Source organism: Osmerus mordax, chromosome 10 (genome assembly GCF_038355195.1).
Source record: "Osmerus mordax isolate fOsmMor3 chromosome 10, fOsmMor3.pri, whole genome shotgun sequence".
Taxonomy (NCBI): Eukaryota; Metazoa; Chordata; class Actinopteri; order Osmeriformes; family Osmeridae; genus Osmerus; species Osmerus mordax.
This window is the reverse complement of record NC_090059.1, coordinates 14,291,869-14,307,172: the sequence shown is the minus strand read 5'-3', so window position 1 is coordinate 14,307,172 and position 15,304 is coordinate 14,291,869. Positions and strand designations below refer to the sequence as shown.

The window sequence follows — 15,304 nt, the reverse complement described above, 5'->3', positions numbered from 1 at the left end:
TAACCTTCAATAACGTTTTACCCATACATTTCAGTATTGTAAGTTGGCAAATACATTTTCTGAAACTACAGAAGAACGTTATTAAGAGAGAATTCTTATTAGTGACTTGGGTATGAGGAAATTATTTTGAGTAAATGATTTGTCTGATTTCATATTGCGTTATCGACACGTGATTGTGTCGACCAATGGGAACAGCTAAGAGATCGTGTAATCGTATGGCCAGATTATGGGGCGACAGAGAGAGAAGTGGCATGCGTGGACTTCTGTATTTAGCGCAGACTGGTCCATTTAAAAACTAGACAACAAGCTCTTCAGTTGCTTTAAGGACACGACCCCTCCACTTCTAGGACGTGGAAAATCTAATATAAAAAAGGTAATGTCCCATTTTCACAATATGTTTGAACTATTGAAGTGTACGAACAGATCTATATCCCGGACGAACATCTATCGTACATTTAGCCAGCTAGCTACTGTAGCAGCGGTCGCTACATGCGCACTATTAACTTGCGTGATGCAGCTGAAACATGAAGTGACTGTGCTGGTGTCCGTGCCAGATCTGAGCTGTCTATTGCAAGCACATCTTGATTTTCAGACCAGTGACAATGCATATTTAATCCAAGTCCTAATTAGTTTAGTGCTACATATTGATGCTGAATGAATATAGTTTTTCCTGTAGGCTAAGCTAACAAACATCCAGTTATTTACCTAACTGTCTGGGTAGACGACAGCTTTTCTATTCTATTTGTTTCTGATTGATCGGGAGTTACTTTTCTAAAAGTCAGTGGCTGGAATACCGAACCCCGACAAAACTATGCTATACTCGCAAAGTAACCGGCCATGATTGTTCCCACTGTCTCGACTAAGTCAGTGGTTAGGCTTGGGTCCTCAGCATATTCTTTAACAGTCCCCTCCTTGGCCCAAATGGTGTGTAGCTAGGTATTTATGTTGCCAGCAAGGCTTCAGCCTTTACCGAGCAGTTTACTAGTTTGGTTGCAAAAACAACGATGATGGCATTTATTGCCATCTGTCACTGGGAAATTACCTAGCTGTTAAGTAGGCCCATGGTTTAGGCTTATTGTTGGTTAATGTGTAGATGAAGTGATTGTCGTCATTGTAGGTTTGCAGATGGTCCATAACTTGTCTGCAGTAACTAAGAAACAATCAGTTAACAAGTTAAGAACCTGAGCAAGTTATTACAGGGTAGGGTTATGATAGGAGAGTAATGTGCTCATCAATAGCCCTATATTAGTAGTTATGGCATTTCACAGAGCAAGTACAGGAGGACTGTTAAAACAATTTCCACGTTTTGGAGTCTAGAGCCCATCATGTGTTTCCACAAACGGAAATTGTAAACTGAAGGCTCTAGATTGGCCTTTCAGATCAATGAATGGGTGTGTGAGTAAAGCATTGCTAGAGTTGGACAAGCTTAGCTGGTCTTTCAGCTTACATCAATGTTTTGGGAGGAATGTAAACTACCGGTACTGTATCCTTAGCGGAAGTCAACTTTCACAAGAAAGGCCTACAAATAATTTTGTCATAATAACACAATATTCATAATTTCTACTCATCCTTTGTGAATATACAATAGTCTTATGTTAAATAACCTTATAATGTCTGATAGTTGTCATGGAGCTGTGGATAAGCAGTTGTATAATCTTTCAAATCTAATCTAAGGCCTAGGTTATGTATAGTTTGTTCAGACTATCTGTATTGCCTCTGTAGTAGTGAACTCGGTAGCATCCTGCCTGTCCAGTTTTACATGACGTTAAAAAAGACTGAACTGACCAATCCAGTGCTCTTGTTTTGGATGCTTGCTTTGTTAATTTAATTCCTCATTGTGGTGTTTTACCCCTATTAATTGATATTGGAATATTACTGACAAAGTATTGTTGGCAAAATCAAATTCAATGGTCGTTCTTTCCCTGTCTCTTTCTGGAAATGTTCTTGAGACTTCAATAAAAGTCATCGTTGTTTGTGCAAAATAACTACCGTGCTGTGTTTAAAAATGTTGGAGAGTCCTTGACATTTGATCTGACTAATAAAAATAAACATGAAGGTCCTTTTCGTTCAGCTCAGTACAGCATGTGTTTTGAATTAGACTCCTACGACTGAGTTTGCATCGGTAATGTGCCACATACAGTGTGCCTTTTATTAGCTTTCTTGGTTTGTGTACAGAACATTCTAAGGTGTTTTGTTGACTGAAGGAAGGGGACCGGAACTTGGTGTGTATGCTAGCTGTAGAAATTGTCTGACTTTTGTTGATGTTTGATTTGAATTTTTATAGACCAGTTGTTTATATATATATATATAGGGTCATTCGGATGATGAAAACCTAAACATGTGCAGACATTGGTGTGCCAGCCTTTTCCCACTGGAGTCACTTGAACAGAAATATCAGACATTCTTTTCGAACGGATGCTTCTAGAGTTGTTTTGGGCTGAACAATTATGATAGATCATGAGAAATCCCAAAATGTGGGTGAAATACTATTTAATGCTACTTCTAAGCTTAGTAAATATGATTTTTTTTTCCATCTTAACAAACTTACTGGGAGTCAGGTGGCTGAGCGGTTAGGGAATCGGGCTAGTAATCATAAGGTTGCCGGTCCGAATCCAGGCCATGCAAAAATGACGTTGTGTCCTTGGGCAAGGCACTTCACCCTACTTGCCCCGGGGGAATGTCCCTCTACTGACTGTAAGTCGCTCTGGATAAGAGCATCTGCTAAATGACTAAATGTAAATGTAAATGAATTGGTAGTACTGGCTGTACTCTGGTCACCATCACACTACACACATTTTACATGTAAGGCTGGGGGAATCTTCATTGTCAAATGTCTATCTAAAGATCCTCCTTCTTGTTGGTTGCAGTACCTACACCCAGCATATTACTCCTAGACTGTTGCTGTAAACTGATCCAAATTATTAATTTATCTTAATTGCTTATCTGAAACACAGACCTTCTTTTGATTTTGTTTTGTCTGGTTCCCATGGAGCAGTCCCAATGTGTTCTTTGAGAAACCCTTCACACACCGATTAGCTTGTTTGACTGGACATGTTTTTTTAAGACCCCTTGTTCTCCTCAAGCCACGCTGTATGCAAACTTTTGTTCCAAAGCTCTAAATACAGTGCTTTAATAGTTCACTAGGTTGTTAAAAAGTCACATATTCTAAATTCTGGTAGAATAAATTATTGGGACAATTTAATGTCCGGTCCAGTTTGTCATATGGTATATATGTTAACAAACCACAAGCTGCCAAACTATCAAAAGATAGTCAGTCAGAAGCACTTCCTGTTCATAAAGGCTATCTCAACTCATATAGGCCAAAATTAACAGACCCCCTTTCTCTCTTCCATTCTCCTCCCCCCCACTTCCTCAGCTAGTGGCAAGTGATTCATCCATGTCTGCCAAGGCCATCTCGGAGCAGACGGGGAAGGAGTTCCTCTACAAGCACATTTGTACCTCGGCAGCCGTTCAGAACCGCTTCCGCTATGCCAGCGTCACCGCGGAGACCGACTGGGATCGCATCACACAGGACCACCCCTGGCTGCTCTCTGAGGTGAGGCCACTCCGCTCACTCCACTTCCTGTCCTGCATGACCTGCATGGGGGCGTCAGGTGGCTGAGCGGTTAGGGAATCGAGCTAGTAATCAGAAGGTTGCCGTTTCAATTCCTGGCCGTGAAAAATAACGTTGTGTCCTTGGGCAAGGCACTTCACCCTACTTGCCTCGGGGGAATGTCCCTGTACTTACTGTAAGTCTCTCTGGATAAGAGTGTCTGCTAAATAACTAAATGTAAATGACCAGCTCAAAGCTTTGTTTTCCAGCATTGTTTATAGTTTATGATGCACTTAGACTAGGATGCAATCCAATACATTTCAGTTTTTTAAGTTACACAATATACAAACAATTCATCATTATAAGATAGGCTGCTATTAGGGCTGTCAAGTAAGGCAAGGCGAGGAACTTTTATATTGCACATTTCATACACGAGGAAGACTCAATGTGCTTCACATAAAAACCCTTGATCAACCGCATCAACTAAAATGGTATTTAGATGCTTTATGTGTGACACGGTCAGTGTATGGTAATTAATTAATTATGAAAATCGAATTAATTATGAAATCTCCCCCTCCCGCCCCGCAGAGGTTGGTGGTCAAGCCAGACCAGCTGATCAAACGTCGAGGAAAGCTGGGCCTGGTGGGTGTCGACCTGGACTTGGACGGTGTTCAGGAGTGGGTCAGGCAGCGCCTCATGAGGGAGACCACAGTGAGTCGATGGACTTTTCTCATTCGTTCATTATACAATATTGCAGTGACATAGTTGAGAGGCAGATACTGTTGGGAATTGCTCGACGTATTCTTCTATGCAGTCGTAGGCAAAAAATAATTCTACTGATCAGTGTTGATTCACACTCTGGTTCATTTCATGTCGTAAAAGGGAAAGCTTAAGGAATTAAACTTGTCTTGCCTATCAGAACTGACTATGGTGGAGGAGTCGCCTCATCTGTGTGTGTGTGTGTGCGTCTCTGTGCGTCTGTGTGTGTGTCTCTGTCCTTGTTAATGCTGTGAATGTATGGCATGTGGACGGGTGTTTTTTTTTTCTTCAGGGGTAGCTAATCCACAAAGCACTGCTCTCTGTTACGCTCCAACCAGCAGCTATGCAGGCCAGCTAGGGGGGGAGGGGGAGAGGAGGGGAGAGTGATGCCCTAGGCCCAACGAACAAGGACAGAGCAAGCAGAATTTGTGTCTGTCATCAGGCCACTATAGATTAACCAGCCATTAATTGCTTTCTTATTGTTGCCACGTGTGCTGTGATGAGTATTAAATGAATAAGGCATGTTCTAAATTGAAGTAGCACAGTTGACTCCAACTGGAAAATAACCATCTGATGTGGTAATATGAAAGACTGAAGAAGAAGGAAGTGAGAACCATGCAAGATGTCCCATCTTTACCCCATGAACACAGTTTACCAGCACCTGGACAGGAATTGACAGCATGCAAACATGAACATCTTAGGTTGCCATTGGTCTTTAAATCTTGGAGCCCAGAAAGGTTGGAGTTATGTTTAGCGCTGGAGGGGTCGAAGGGTATGTTATGTCACTGTTGTGAAACTATTTTGGTTGCTCTAAGAGCGGGACGCTGTCAAAACAGCTGCAATGTGCTGTAGCTTTTCCATTTCCTTTGTTCCTCAAGTGTTGGAAGTACATTTATGCACAAGTTTCCCCCCCAGTATGTGATAAATGAAAGGAAATTCTTCTAAAAGAATGAAACTTCCATATAATCCTCCCATGAAGCCCAGTTGATCAAATATATATATATGTATTCACAGGTGGGAAAAGCAAAAGGCGTTCTAAAGAATTTCCTAATCGAACCATTTGTGGCACATACACAGGTAAGTGTCAGCCTGGCTGTACATTCTCCAGTGAAGTACATCTCCCTCGTACATTCTGAGTGTGACTAGCTCACCCCTCTCCACATCTCTGTTCCCGCAGGAACAGGAGTTCTACGTATGCATCTACGCCACTCGTGAAGGTGACTATGTGTTGTTCCACCACGAGGGCGGCGTCGACGTGGGGGACGTCGACGCCAAGGCCCAAAAGCTTCTGGTCGCCGTGGACGACAAGCTAAGCGTGGACTCGATCAAAGAGCAGCTGCTCACTCATGTACCAGAGGATAAGCAAGAGTAAGAACCAATACACGCGCTGTCTGAAAATGATCATTGTGCAAGTGCTCAAATGAATTCTCAGGCTCTGACGTTACATTGACTGCATACAGTAGGTGTGTATTTGCTTCATGGGAATCCAGTCTCCAACAACATGCAAGCGTCATGCTTGGAGGATCTAGTTTCCCTTTTTGGAAGAACAGTTCTGGGAATTATCTTTGTGCTTTTGATTAGACATGCTGTTATGGACTTCTGGCCTCTCACAAGCACTAGATATTTTATTTGTTTTACTCCTTTACCTGCCAGCTGGGTACAAATATAGGAGAAGCAGGATGTTGTTAACCATCTAGGCCATTATTATCAAGAAAATACTAATGGCTTTCTGTTTGTGTTTTTCCAGGGTTCTGGCCAGTTTTATAATAGGTCTTTTCAACTTTTATGAAGACCTTTATTTTACCTATCTGGAGATCAACCCACTTGGTACGTCCTCCTGGCTTCTGTGCCTGAAAAACTGTAACCTTCATGCTATTCAAATGGAAGCCTTGTCTAGACTCACAATGGCTTCTTTCCTTCTCTTCAGTCATCACCCACGATGGTGTGTTTGTTCTTGACATGGCGGCCAAGATCGACGCCACAGCAGATTACATCTGCAAGGCCAAGTGGGGTGATGTGGAGTTCCCCCCACCCTTCGGCAGGGAAGCCTACCCTGAGGTGAGATTTTTGGAGGACAATGATGATGTTGATTGGGCCTGGGAAAGTGAGAATTTAGACAATATCTGAATTTAATCATGAGTAAGGGCATGCTGTCGACTGATGCACATGCAGACCGTGCTAACTCTTCCTGGGTTATGTGCATGGGTACCCCTGTTTTAGGAGGCATATATTGCAGACCTGGATGCCAAGAGTGGTGCCAGCCTGAAGCTCACTCTGCTGAACCCACGAGGTCGGATCTGGACCATGGTGGCAGGGGGAGGAGCCTCTGTCGTGTACAGGTACAGGGGAGAGGTCGAAGCAGAATGCTAGTGGTTCTCTGCTGGTCACATGGTGGCGAAACCTCACTCCTTCTCCTCGGTGTAGTGACACCATCTGTGACCTTGGCGGCGTGGATGAGCTGGCCAACTATGGGGAGTATTCTGGAGCGCCCAGCGAACAGCAGACCTACGACTACGCCAAGACCATCCTCTCCCTCATGACCAGAGAGAAGCACCACGAAGGTGGGCTGGCATGAGCCATGCTTACCTACAGGCAACTTTTCTTTATTTTTTAGCCCTCTAGCTCTTTCATGTCGTGTTCTTTACGACTTTTGTCTCTTTTGTTGACAGGGAAAGTTCTGATCATTGGTGGCAGCATCGCAAACTTCACTAATGTGGCAGCCACGTTCAAGGTAAAACTTGCAAGCAGATTTTCCACAACTACAAGTATAGTACTTTCATGTGGACACAACTGTTAGTTTTGTGTTGAAAGTTGAGATGATTTGAAAGAGCCCTGACCTAACCTCAACATACTTGAACTCCTTGTTTTGACTCCCCTTTGACCTCTGACCCTCGTTTTTCTTCCGCAGGGCATTGTCAGGGCCATCAAAGACTACCAGGGACCTTTGAAGGAGAACGAAGTGACCATCTTTGTTCGTCGTGGTGGCCCTAACTACCAGGAGGGGCTGAGGGTGATGGGAGAAGTGGGTGAGTTCTGAGATCTAAAATCACAATTTTAGGTCCTTGAAAGTAGAACATTATAACAACATAACAATTTCTAGAACAGAGAGTTCACACACAGCCACAAACGGGTTTAACCAGAATGGAACATTGTAGCTTTTAATTATAAGAGATTTCTGCGTTTACAGAACCATAATGGACCCATAATTGTATCCATGTTTCCTACAGGGAAGACCACTGGTATCCCCATCCATGTCTTTGGCACAGAGACCCACATGACAGCCATCGTTGGCATGGCACTGGGCCATCGACCAATACCTAACCAGCCTCCCATGGCTGCCCACACCGCCAACTTCCTCCTGAACTCCAGCAACAACGCTGTTGTACGTCTATGTTGCCTGATTATGTTTCCTTGCTTCCTCTTCCCCTCCTCACTCTTCTCCTTATCTCTTCCTCCTCTCACTGTTGCTCACTCCTCACCACTGTCTGTTTCTCTCGTCCCTTCCCCCATAACAGCCAAGCTCTCACTGTCACATCCAGGTGCTGTTACCTTAAGCATTGACATTAGAGCCCCGTCAGTATAGTAAATGTCGTTTTTTTTCTCTTAAAAATGCAAGCTTTTTATGTTTTAAATGCAGATAGTTTTATATTCCAAATGTAAAATTAGTCGATGAACTTACAGACACTACCTTCATCTGCTACTCCAGATTTAGATTGTCATGGGTGATCCTACTAATAACTAGCAGTTACTGCTAGTGTATGGATTTGCTTTTAGTACAAAAATAGCAAGCACTCTACTGTAGATCTTTATGTGTCCGCCTTTGGTCCCCTCCTTCCATTCAGACTCCAGCCACCACCAGGACAGCATCGTTCTCTGAGCCCAAATCAGCCAACGATGCCACGCCAGCCAAAAAGCCCAAGGAGGGACTCCCAGCAGGTAACCGACACACATCCTCCTCCTCTTGAACCTTAGACTTTTTAAGACCCAGGGTGGCTAGGCCTCATGCGTCGTCTTACACCACACACCCCCTTACATTTCTGCTTTCTCATTCCTGCTGTCCTGGCTTTCCCTTTCACCCTTCTCTCTCTACCTCCACTGTCATCTCACCCTGTGTTTTTAATGTTCTTTTTCCTTTCCTTTTTCTCCCTGGTTTTGGTGCACTTGGCTACCTCCTGTATCATATTCATATCTATAAGACAGTTTAAATTCTCTGCTGTGGCCCTTGAGGAGTGCAGGTTCATTCACAGGAGACTGCAAAGGTATGTTTAGATCTGCATCCTGACTGCCTCCAACCATTCTGGTCCTTTCTAGTGCTTCCAGTTGCACTTTAGACATGCATTGTGTATTGCATTCTGTGTATTATAAGCCTCCATTATAGCATTTCTGAGGCTTTCAGTGAACCAGTTAAAACGCACACGAGAGCCAGATCCCAATGTAGCGAATGTAGTGACATTTGATTCTGATGGTTTTGCTCTTTATTCTTTTGTCTCTTATGTGTCATTATTTTTTCGTGTTGTCACCCTTTGGGTCACAGAAGCAAAGGCCTCTTCAGGCTGCAGTGGAGGTAGGGAAGGGTGTGCTAGTTTGCTGTTTGTCTTCTCCTTGTCCTCCGTTTCCCCTCCCTTTCTTGATATAGTGCTGGCCTGGGACAAAAACACTGGGACGTTTAACCCTTGTGCTGCCTTCGGCTCACATGACCCAAAGGTTCATAACGAACCATTGTTGTGTTTAGCCAAATTTACCCAATATAAAACAATTTTCTTTTAACCTTCGCAATGTGGGGGGTCTGAGACAGCCCAACGGTTAAAAGAAAGTGCTTCACTTTGTTTGTGTATGCGGTAGAGTTGTCGCAATACGACGGTGGGTCACAACGACTGATGGGTCAGAATGACCCGAAGATAACACAAGGGCTAAGATGCACTTAATGACAGGGTCTTGCTTTGATTGGCTAGTATGTCTCTTCAACTATTGGACCAGTTTTTTTGACCTGGGTTTGGTACAATGTGGTCAGTGTGGCTTTCCCCTTCCTTGCTCAAATACCAAGTCAAAGACCTATGCAGACAAAATGGGAATTCATTCCAGAGACTTGAAATGGGGGCTCTGCTCTCAGCCTTGTAAAGGCGTGTTCTTGGTTGCCTTCTCAAAGATATTAGACGATTGCTTGTCTGTGTTTTGTTGTATGTTAGTTTAAAACTGGAAACAAACTTTGTGGGTACACCAAGCCTGTCTCCTTCCATTGTGTTTGTGTCTCCTGTAATGTGTGACACCTTCCTCCCAAGTAATATGTTTGAACAAATAACATCTTAAATATTTCCCTGATATTTGTGTATGTATGTTTGATGCCCAAATAATATCTTTACATGGTTGATCTGTTCACGCCTCAGTGTTTAAATTCTTTTTTTTTCTTTCTTGCTCTCTGTCACCTTCAGCAAAGGCGACCACACTGTTTAGCAGCCACACCAAGTCCATTGTGTGGGGAATGCAGACGCGGGCAGTGCAGGGTATGCTGGACTTTGACTACGTGTGCTCGCGAGACGAGCCCTCAGTGGCTGCCATGGTCTACCCTTTCACGTAGGTCCCGCCAAAGCCGTGACTAGCAACAATTGGTTACTGCTGTCGATCTCGTTGCAGTACCCATCAACCCAAGCTAGATAACCACAAACCTCAGTTTGGAGCCATTACTGTTTATATTCAATTAAAGTTTAATATACAGCACACAACCCTTTCTTAATCATGCAGTGTGTTGGCATGGGAACTACTTTACACTTTCTCTTATAAGCCATGAATCTGCTTACTTAGTGGCGACCACAAGCAGAAGTTCTACTGGGGCCACAAGGAGATACTGCTGCCTGTGTACAAGAACATGGCCGACGCCATGAAGAAGCATCCTGAGGTGGATGTGCTCATCAGCTTTGCCTCGCTTCGCTCAGCTTTTGATAGCACCATGGAAACCATGCAGTACCCACAGGTAAGGGCTAGGTGTTATGATGTGCCTGATTTTTACATCAGACACCTACCGTAGACCAGAGAATAATCTTCATTTAATTTTCATTGAAATATTCGCATAAATTGATATACTTTCCCCCTAGATTCACACCATCGCTATCATTGCTGAAGGCATCCCTGAAGCCCTAACCAGGAAGTTGATCAAGAGGGCAGATGAGAAGGGCATCACAATCATTGGTCCAGCCACGGTAAGCCCAGAGGGGAAATGCCATATTCAGCCTTTCATCATTTCTGTGATCCTGAGGTCATACATTGTGTCACTGTCCTACGTTTGGAGTAAACTCTCAGGAGTGGCAGTATACATGGAGTGATTTAGAGCGACGTCTCAAAGACAATTGAGTGTTTGATCAGTCCAACGTCATCCGTCCAGGTGGGAGGAATCAAACCAGGCTGTTTCAAGATCGGCAACACTGGAGGAATGTTGGACAACATCCTGGCCTCCAAGCTGTACCGACCTGGCAGCGTGGCCTACGTGTCTCGCTCGGGAGGGATGTCCAACGAGCTCAACAACATCGTCTCCCGCACTACCGATGGAGTTTACGAGGGGGTGGCCATTGGCGGGGATAGGTGAGGAAGAAGAGGGAAGGGGTTTGCACGTTTTTCTTTTTTTGTTTTACTTTGTCACTTTTCCTCAGGCCATTACCTGAAAAGTTGATTGCTTGAATTCATGCTTCCTTATTACTTATCTCATTGGTCTCCAGGTACCCAGGTTCTACATTCATGGACCATGTCCTACGCTATCAGGACACTCCAGGGGTCAAGATGATTGTTGTTTTGGGAGAGGTAAGACGATTTTACTGTAGATCATGAAAGCTAGTCATGGCTTCTACGGGTATTTACATTTGTCATAGACACTGATTGAATGGTTTCCAAGCATTCCTTTTGCTCTCTTTCTCTCTGTCTCTTAATCTTACTGTGCAGATTGGAGGCACAGAAGAATACAAGATCTGTGAAGGCATCAAGGAGGGCAGAATTACCAAGCCAGTGGTGTGCTGGTGTATAGGCACCTGTGCTACCATGTTCTCCTCCGAGGTCAGTGGGGAACTGTGGCAGGGTTAAAGGTTATCAATGTGTCTGTTTGGTTTACCAGTAGGTTGAAGTCTAAACTTGAGGTTGAGATTTGAACATGTGTGCTCTGTACTCTTTCAGGTTCAGTTTGGCCATGCGGGAGCCTGTGCTAACCAGGCTTCAGAAACTGCGGTGGCCAAGAACCAGGCCCTGAGGGACGCCGGGGCCTATGTCCCCAGGAGCTTTGACGAGCTGGGAGATGTCATTAAGTGAGTTCATGAAGTGTGCGATTTGACATGTTTTGGCTTGTGGTCATTTGGGATTGAATTCTGTTCTTTAAATCCGACCCTATGAATACATGTTGACAACTAATGTTTGTGTTGGTTCCATTTATCAGGGTGGTGTATGATGAACTTGTAGCCAAAGGAACCATTGTTCCTGCTCAGGAGGTGCCTCCGCCCACAGTGCCTATGGACTACTCCTGGGCCAGGGAGCTGGGTTTGATTCGCAAGCCGGCCTCCTTCATGACCAGCATCTGTGATGAGCGCGGCCAGGAGCTGATCTACGCTGGCATGCCCATCACTGAGGTGTTCAAGGAGGAGATGGGCCTGGGAGGGGTGCTGGGCCTCCTCTGGTTTCAACGGAGGTGAGCATGGAACACATCTGGTCTGGGCTCCTGTCTGTATATTCTTAAAATGTTACCTCCCGTGTATGCACAACATTCTCACTACAACCCATGTCAGTCACACTGTAATATCAAAGATTAGGTGAGATACAATTACTAGTTTGTCGAGTATTTAGACAGGTGCAAAGTGTGGTTTTGGCTCAGCTTGCTGGGTCATGTGTTTGGAAATAAAGGACTGTTTGGAATGGTATAGAATATAGATCATAACAATTGATCAACCTGTGCACTGTCCATCATTGAAAAACGTAATCTAGTCTCACATAAATGACCCTGCAGGTTACCGCGCTATGCATGCCAGTTCATTGAGATGTGCCTGATGGTGACAGCGGACCATGGGCCTGCGGTCTCTGGAGCTCACAACACCATCGTCTGTGCCCGGGCTGGCAAAGACCTCATATCTAGTCTGACCTCTGGCCTACTCACCATTGTGAGTAGTTGACTCTCATACACAATGGCTAACCTATTCCACAAGACACAAGGGCCACTGTTATCCGGATGTGTTGGATCTTCACTGAGTCTTGTGTTTCAGGGGGACCGGTTCGGAGGGGCGTTAGACGCTGCCGCAAAGCAGTTTAGTAAGGCGTTCGACAGCGGAATGCTCCCCATGGAGTTTGTCAACAAGATGAAAAAGGATGGCAAGCTGATCATGGGGATTGGACACAGGGTCAAATCTGTGAGCAGTGTTTTGATTATTCTGTACCCTCCTGCAATTGCATCTTTTGACCAACAACCTTTTTGTGTTTGTTACTTTTCTGATTGAGTGACATTTATTTGTTGATATGTTGATAGATCAACAACCCTGACATGAGGGTCCAGATCCTGAAGGACTTTGTGAAGCAACACTTCCCCACTACCCAGATGCTGGACTACGCACTGGATGTGGAGAAGATCACTACATCTAAGGTAGCAGGTCCAGTTCACCTTTCACCAACATCTCCATGTTCTACCACAGAAAACATGTTTGCTTTTGCCATCGTTCCAATCAACACGTGTAATAAGCATATATTTTCTTTCTAAATCGTTTTGTAATGCTGGTTTACAGAAGCCAAACCTAATCCTCAACGTGGATGGTTTTATCGGAGTGGCCTTTGTGGACCTTCTCAGGGCATGTGGAGGCTTTACACGGTAGGATGACTAGACTATGTATCACAGGAGCACTTGACTTGGGTCTTGCAGCTGTCAAAATCCATCAGTATCTTTCCATATATTCCATGTACATTTCCAAAGTGCTGTTACTGTGTACTTGTATCACTTCTTATCGTCACACTAACCTTTTGTGTACTGGCCCATCACGCTGTCCTTTGCTTACGTTGTGTTTATGCTGTGTTCCAGAGATGAAGCGGATGAGTTTGTGGAGATTGGTGCTCTGAACGGGATCTTTGTGCTTGGCAGAAGTATGGGCTTCATTGGTGAGTTCCATATTGAAATTAAAGAAAGCTTGGTATGCATAATGTTTATCTTTCTAAATAACCTGCCCTAATATCTTCCCAGCTCATTTGCAGCTATATTGCCAGCCTTCTCTGAGTTTGACCTAGTAAAGGAATGGACGAACACACTTTTTTTTCTGATTATAGGTCACTACCTGGACCAGAAGAGGCTAAAACAGGGCCTATACCGCCACCCGTGGGATGACATCTCCTACGTCCTTCCGGAACACATGTCCATGTAACCATGGAGATTGATGTAAATCTTAAACGCGTCTGGATGGTAATGCCCAAAAAGGACAGGCAGCGGTTCGCACCTCTCTACCCTTCTCTTCATTCACAACCGCTGCCTTGATTAAGACTGGGCAGGATGATTCCAGATAGATAGTGGGAAATGGTGGAGGTACACTGGGAGTTTTACTGAAAAAGGGGAACCTTTGCTTCTTTTAGTCAAGTTATTCTTGATGTGTAAGTTATTAAATTATGAACAAAGAGCCAAAACAATGCACTCACCAAATGTGGTCACTCTGGGGTTAATTGGTACTTGATTGTCAGTGCTTTTGGGTGAGTTTGCCCTATCTCAAAATTGGAATTAGCAGCACAGTTTATGCCTTACACCAGTGTTGTAGTCTGATTGATTAATCCAGTACTAAGGCATCCTAAAACGATGATTTATGTTCATCTTCCAGCACATAAGTATGTATAGCAATCGTGCGTGTGTCTCATGAAACTGGTTTGATTAACGTGGTGATTTCCTACGTTTATCCTGTTAAATGTGTCCAAGAGGCATGCACTTGAAAGTAGGCATTTTTTTCTGGGGAGCTTTGTTGTGCAATCTTACATTAACACTAACTTACAGATCTACAAACAATGATAGGGGAACTGTACAGTTCGCAGATTATTTGTGAATTGGGAGGTAAACATCAGTAGTTAATGAAAGCACAAAACACAAGTAACATGTTATATAAGTTTGTGTGCATGTCATCCATGATTAATCTGGGTTTCCCTCCCACAATAAAACGGTTGCTAGCCCACTGTGGAGTGTACACTGGCTGTTAATGATAGCAACAGGGAATACAATTTTACCTGAACTTTAATGTGCGTTTCTGGCACTGCCTTCACCTACCCACCCTCCAGGATTTGGAGGATGGCCTTCTGTAACTCCTGAAATCACAAATTAGGCTGTTGGATGATGATAAAGATGTATTTTCTTTGTTTTATGATGTCCAAATCACAAAAAGAGAACGGTTTAAATGCTTTATGAATGTGAGTCTTAAACGCACCTTTTGCGAGGGACCATGAAGGCAGTGGACTTTAAATGGAGTGTCGTAAACATTATACAGCTACTAGACGACTGCGTTTAGTGGGGCTCCTGTCAGTTACCCATTTTTCTTTCTGTGAAGAACGTTTAATGTACACAGGACTCTTTCCACAACTTTCTGGCAATGTGTGTTCTCTTTGTGCATTATTTTATTTAAATGTTATGTTTCTGCTTTTGTAAGCCCAGAACTGTTATATTGTAGTAAATCTTAATAAAAAAAAGACTTGGTTAACTTTTTATCGTGGCTCCTGGCTTAACATTTTTTATGGATTTATCATTGTAAAAATTCCTGTACTCATTATATAAAATGTGTGTACAGCAACAAATGTGTAGGACAGTGTATTTTTCTCTGGAGTGTAACCATATTAAAAAAAAAAGTTTAAAAAGTGTTTTTAACTTTTGGGGGGCATTTCTAACACGTAAATCAAATATTTCTGTAGACCGGCCATAGTTTAATCGTTTGTATTAACATTGGTATATATTCAATTCTGTATTTTTTGCAGTATGAATGACCTACGGTCATAATTTATTGACGTTGTTATATTCAC

General features: G+C 43.6%; 1 protein-coding gene across 3 annotated transcripts; it reads left to right on the top strand.

Annotated features, from left to right (window-relative positions):
- Positions 1–246: 246 nt before the first annotated feature.
- Positions 247–14,987, top strand: LOC136950260 (ATP-citrate synthase). Of its 3 annotated transcripts, XM_067244476.1 has the most exons (29): positions 247–373; positions 3,377–3,556; positions 4,142–4,264; positions 5,327–5,389; positions 5,490–5,680; positions 6,060–6,139; positions 6,240–6,370; positions 6,533–6,651; positions 6,737–6,873; positions 6,982–7,043; positions 7,221–7,338; positions 7,540–7,694; positions 8,155–8,248; positions 8,509–8,571; positions 8,847–8,876; positions 9,742–9,883; positions 10,112–10,280; positions 10,402–10,506; positions 10,689–10,885; positions 11,020–11,101; positions 11,240–11,350; positions 11,468–11,595; positions 11,724–11,972; positions 12,288–12,438; positions 12,541–12,684; positions 12,801–12,914; positions 13,054–13,136; positions 13,344–13,420; positions 13,586–14,987. In XM_067244476.1, exons 2-29 carry the CDS (start codon positions 3,398–3,400, stop codon positions 13,678–13,680), a joined length of 3,372 nt encoding a protein of 1,123 aa, XP_067100577.1. In that variant the 5' UTR covers positions 247–373; positions 3,377–3,397; the 3' UTR covers positions 13,681–14,987. The 3 variants fall into 3 exon arrangements, with proteins under 3 accessions (XP_067100577.1, XP_067100578.1, XP_067100579.1); XM_067244477.1 differs by lacking the exon at positions 8,509–8,571; XM_067244478.1 differs by lacking the exons at positions 8,509–8,571; positions 8,847–8,876.
- The last annotated feature ends 317 nt before the right edge of the window (positions 14,988–15,304 follow it).

Bases quoted from the DNA above. Each gene is read 5' to 3' on its own strand.
- LOC136950260 (XM_067244476.1), top strand. From the start codon at position 3,398: ATGTCTGCCAAGGCCATCTCGGAGCAGACGGGGAAGGAGTTCCTCTAC. The intron at 5,390-5,489 runs GTAAGTGTCAGC...CTGTTCCCGCAG, and splicing joins CATTTGTGGCACATACACAG to GAACAGGAGTTCTACGTATG. The intron at 10,886-11,019 runs GTGAGGAAGAAG...ATTGGTCTCCAG, and splicing joins GTGGCCATTGGCGGGGATAG to GTACCCAGGTTCTACATTCA.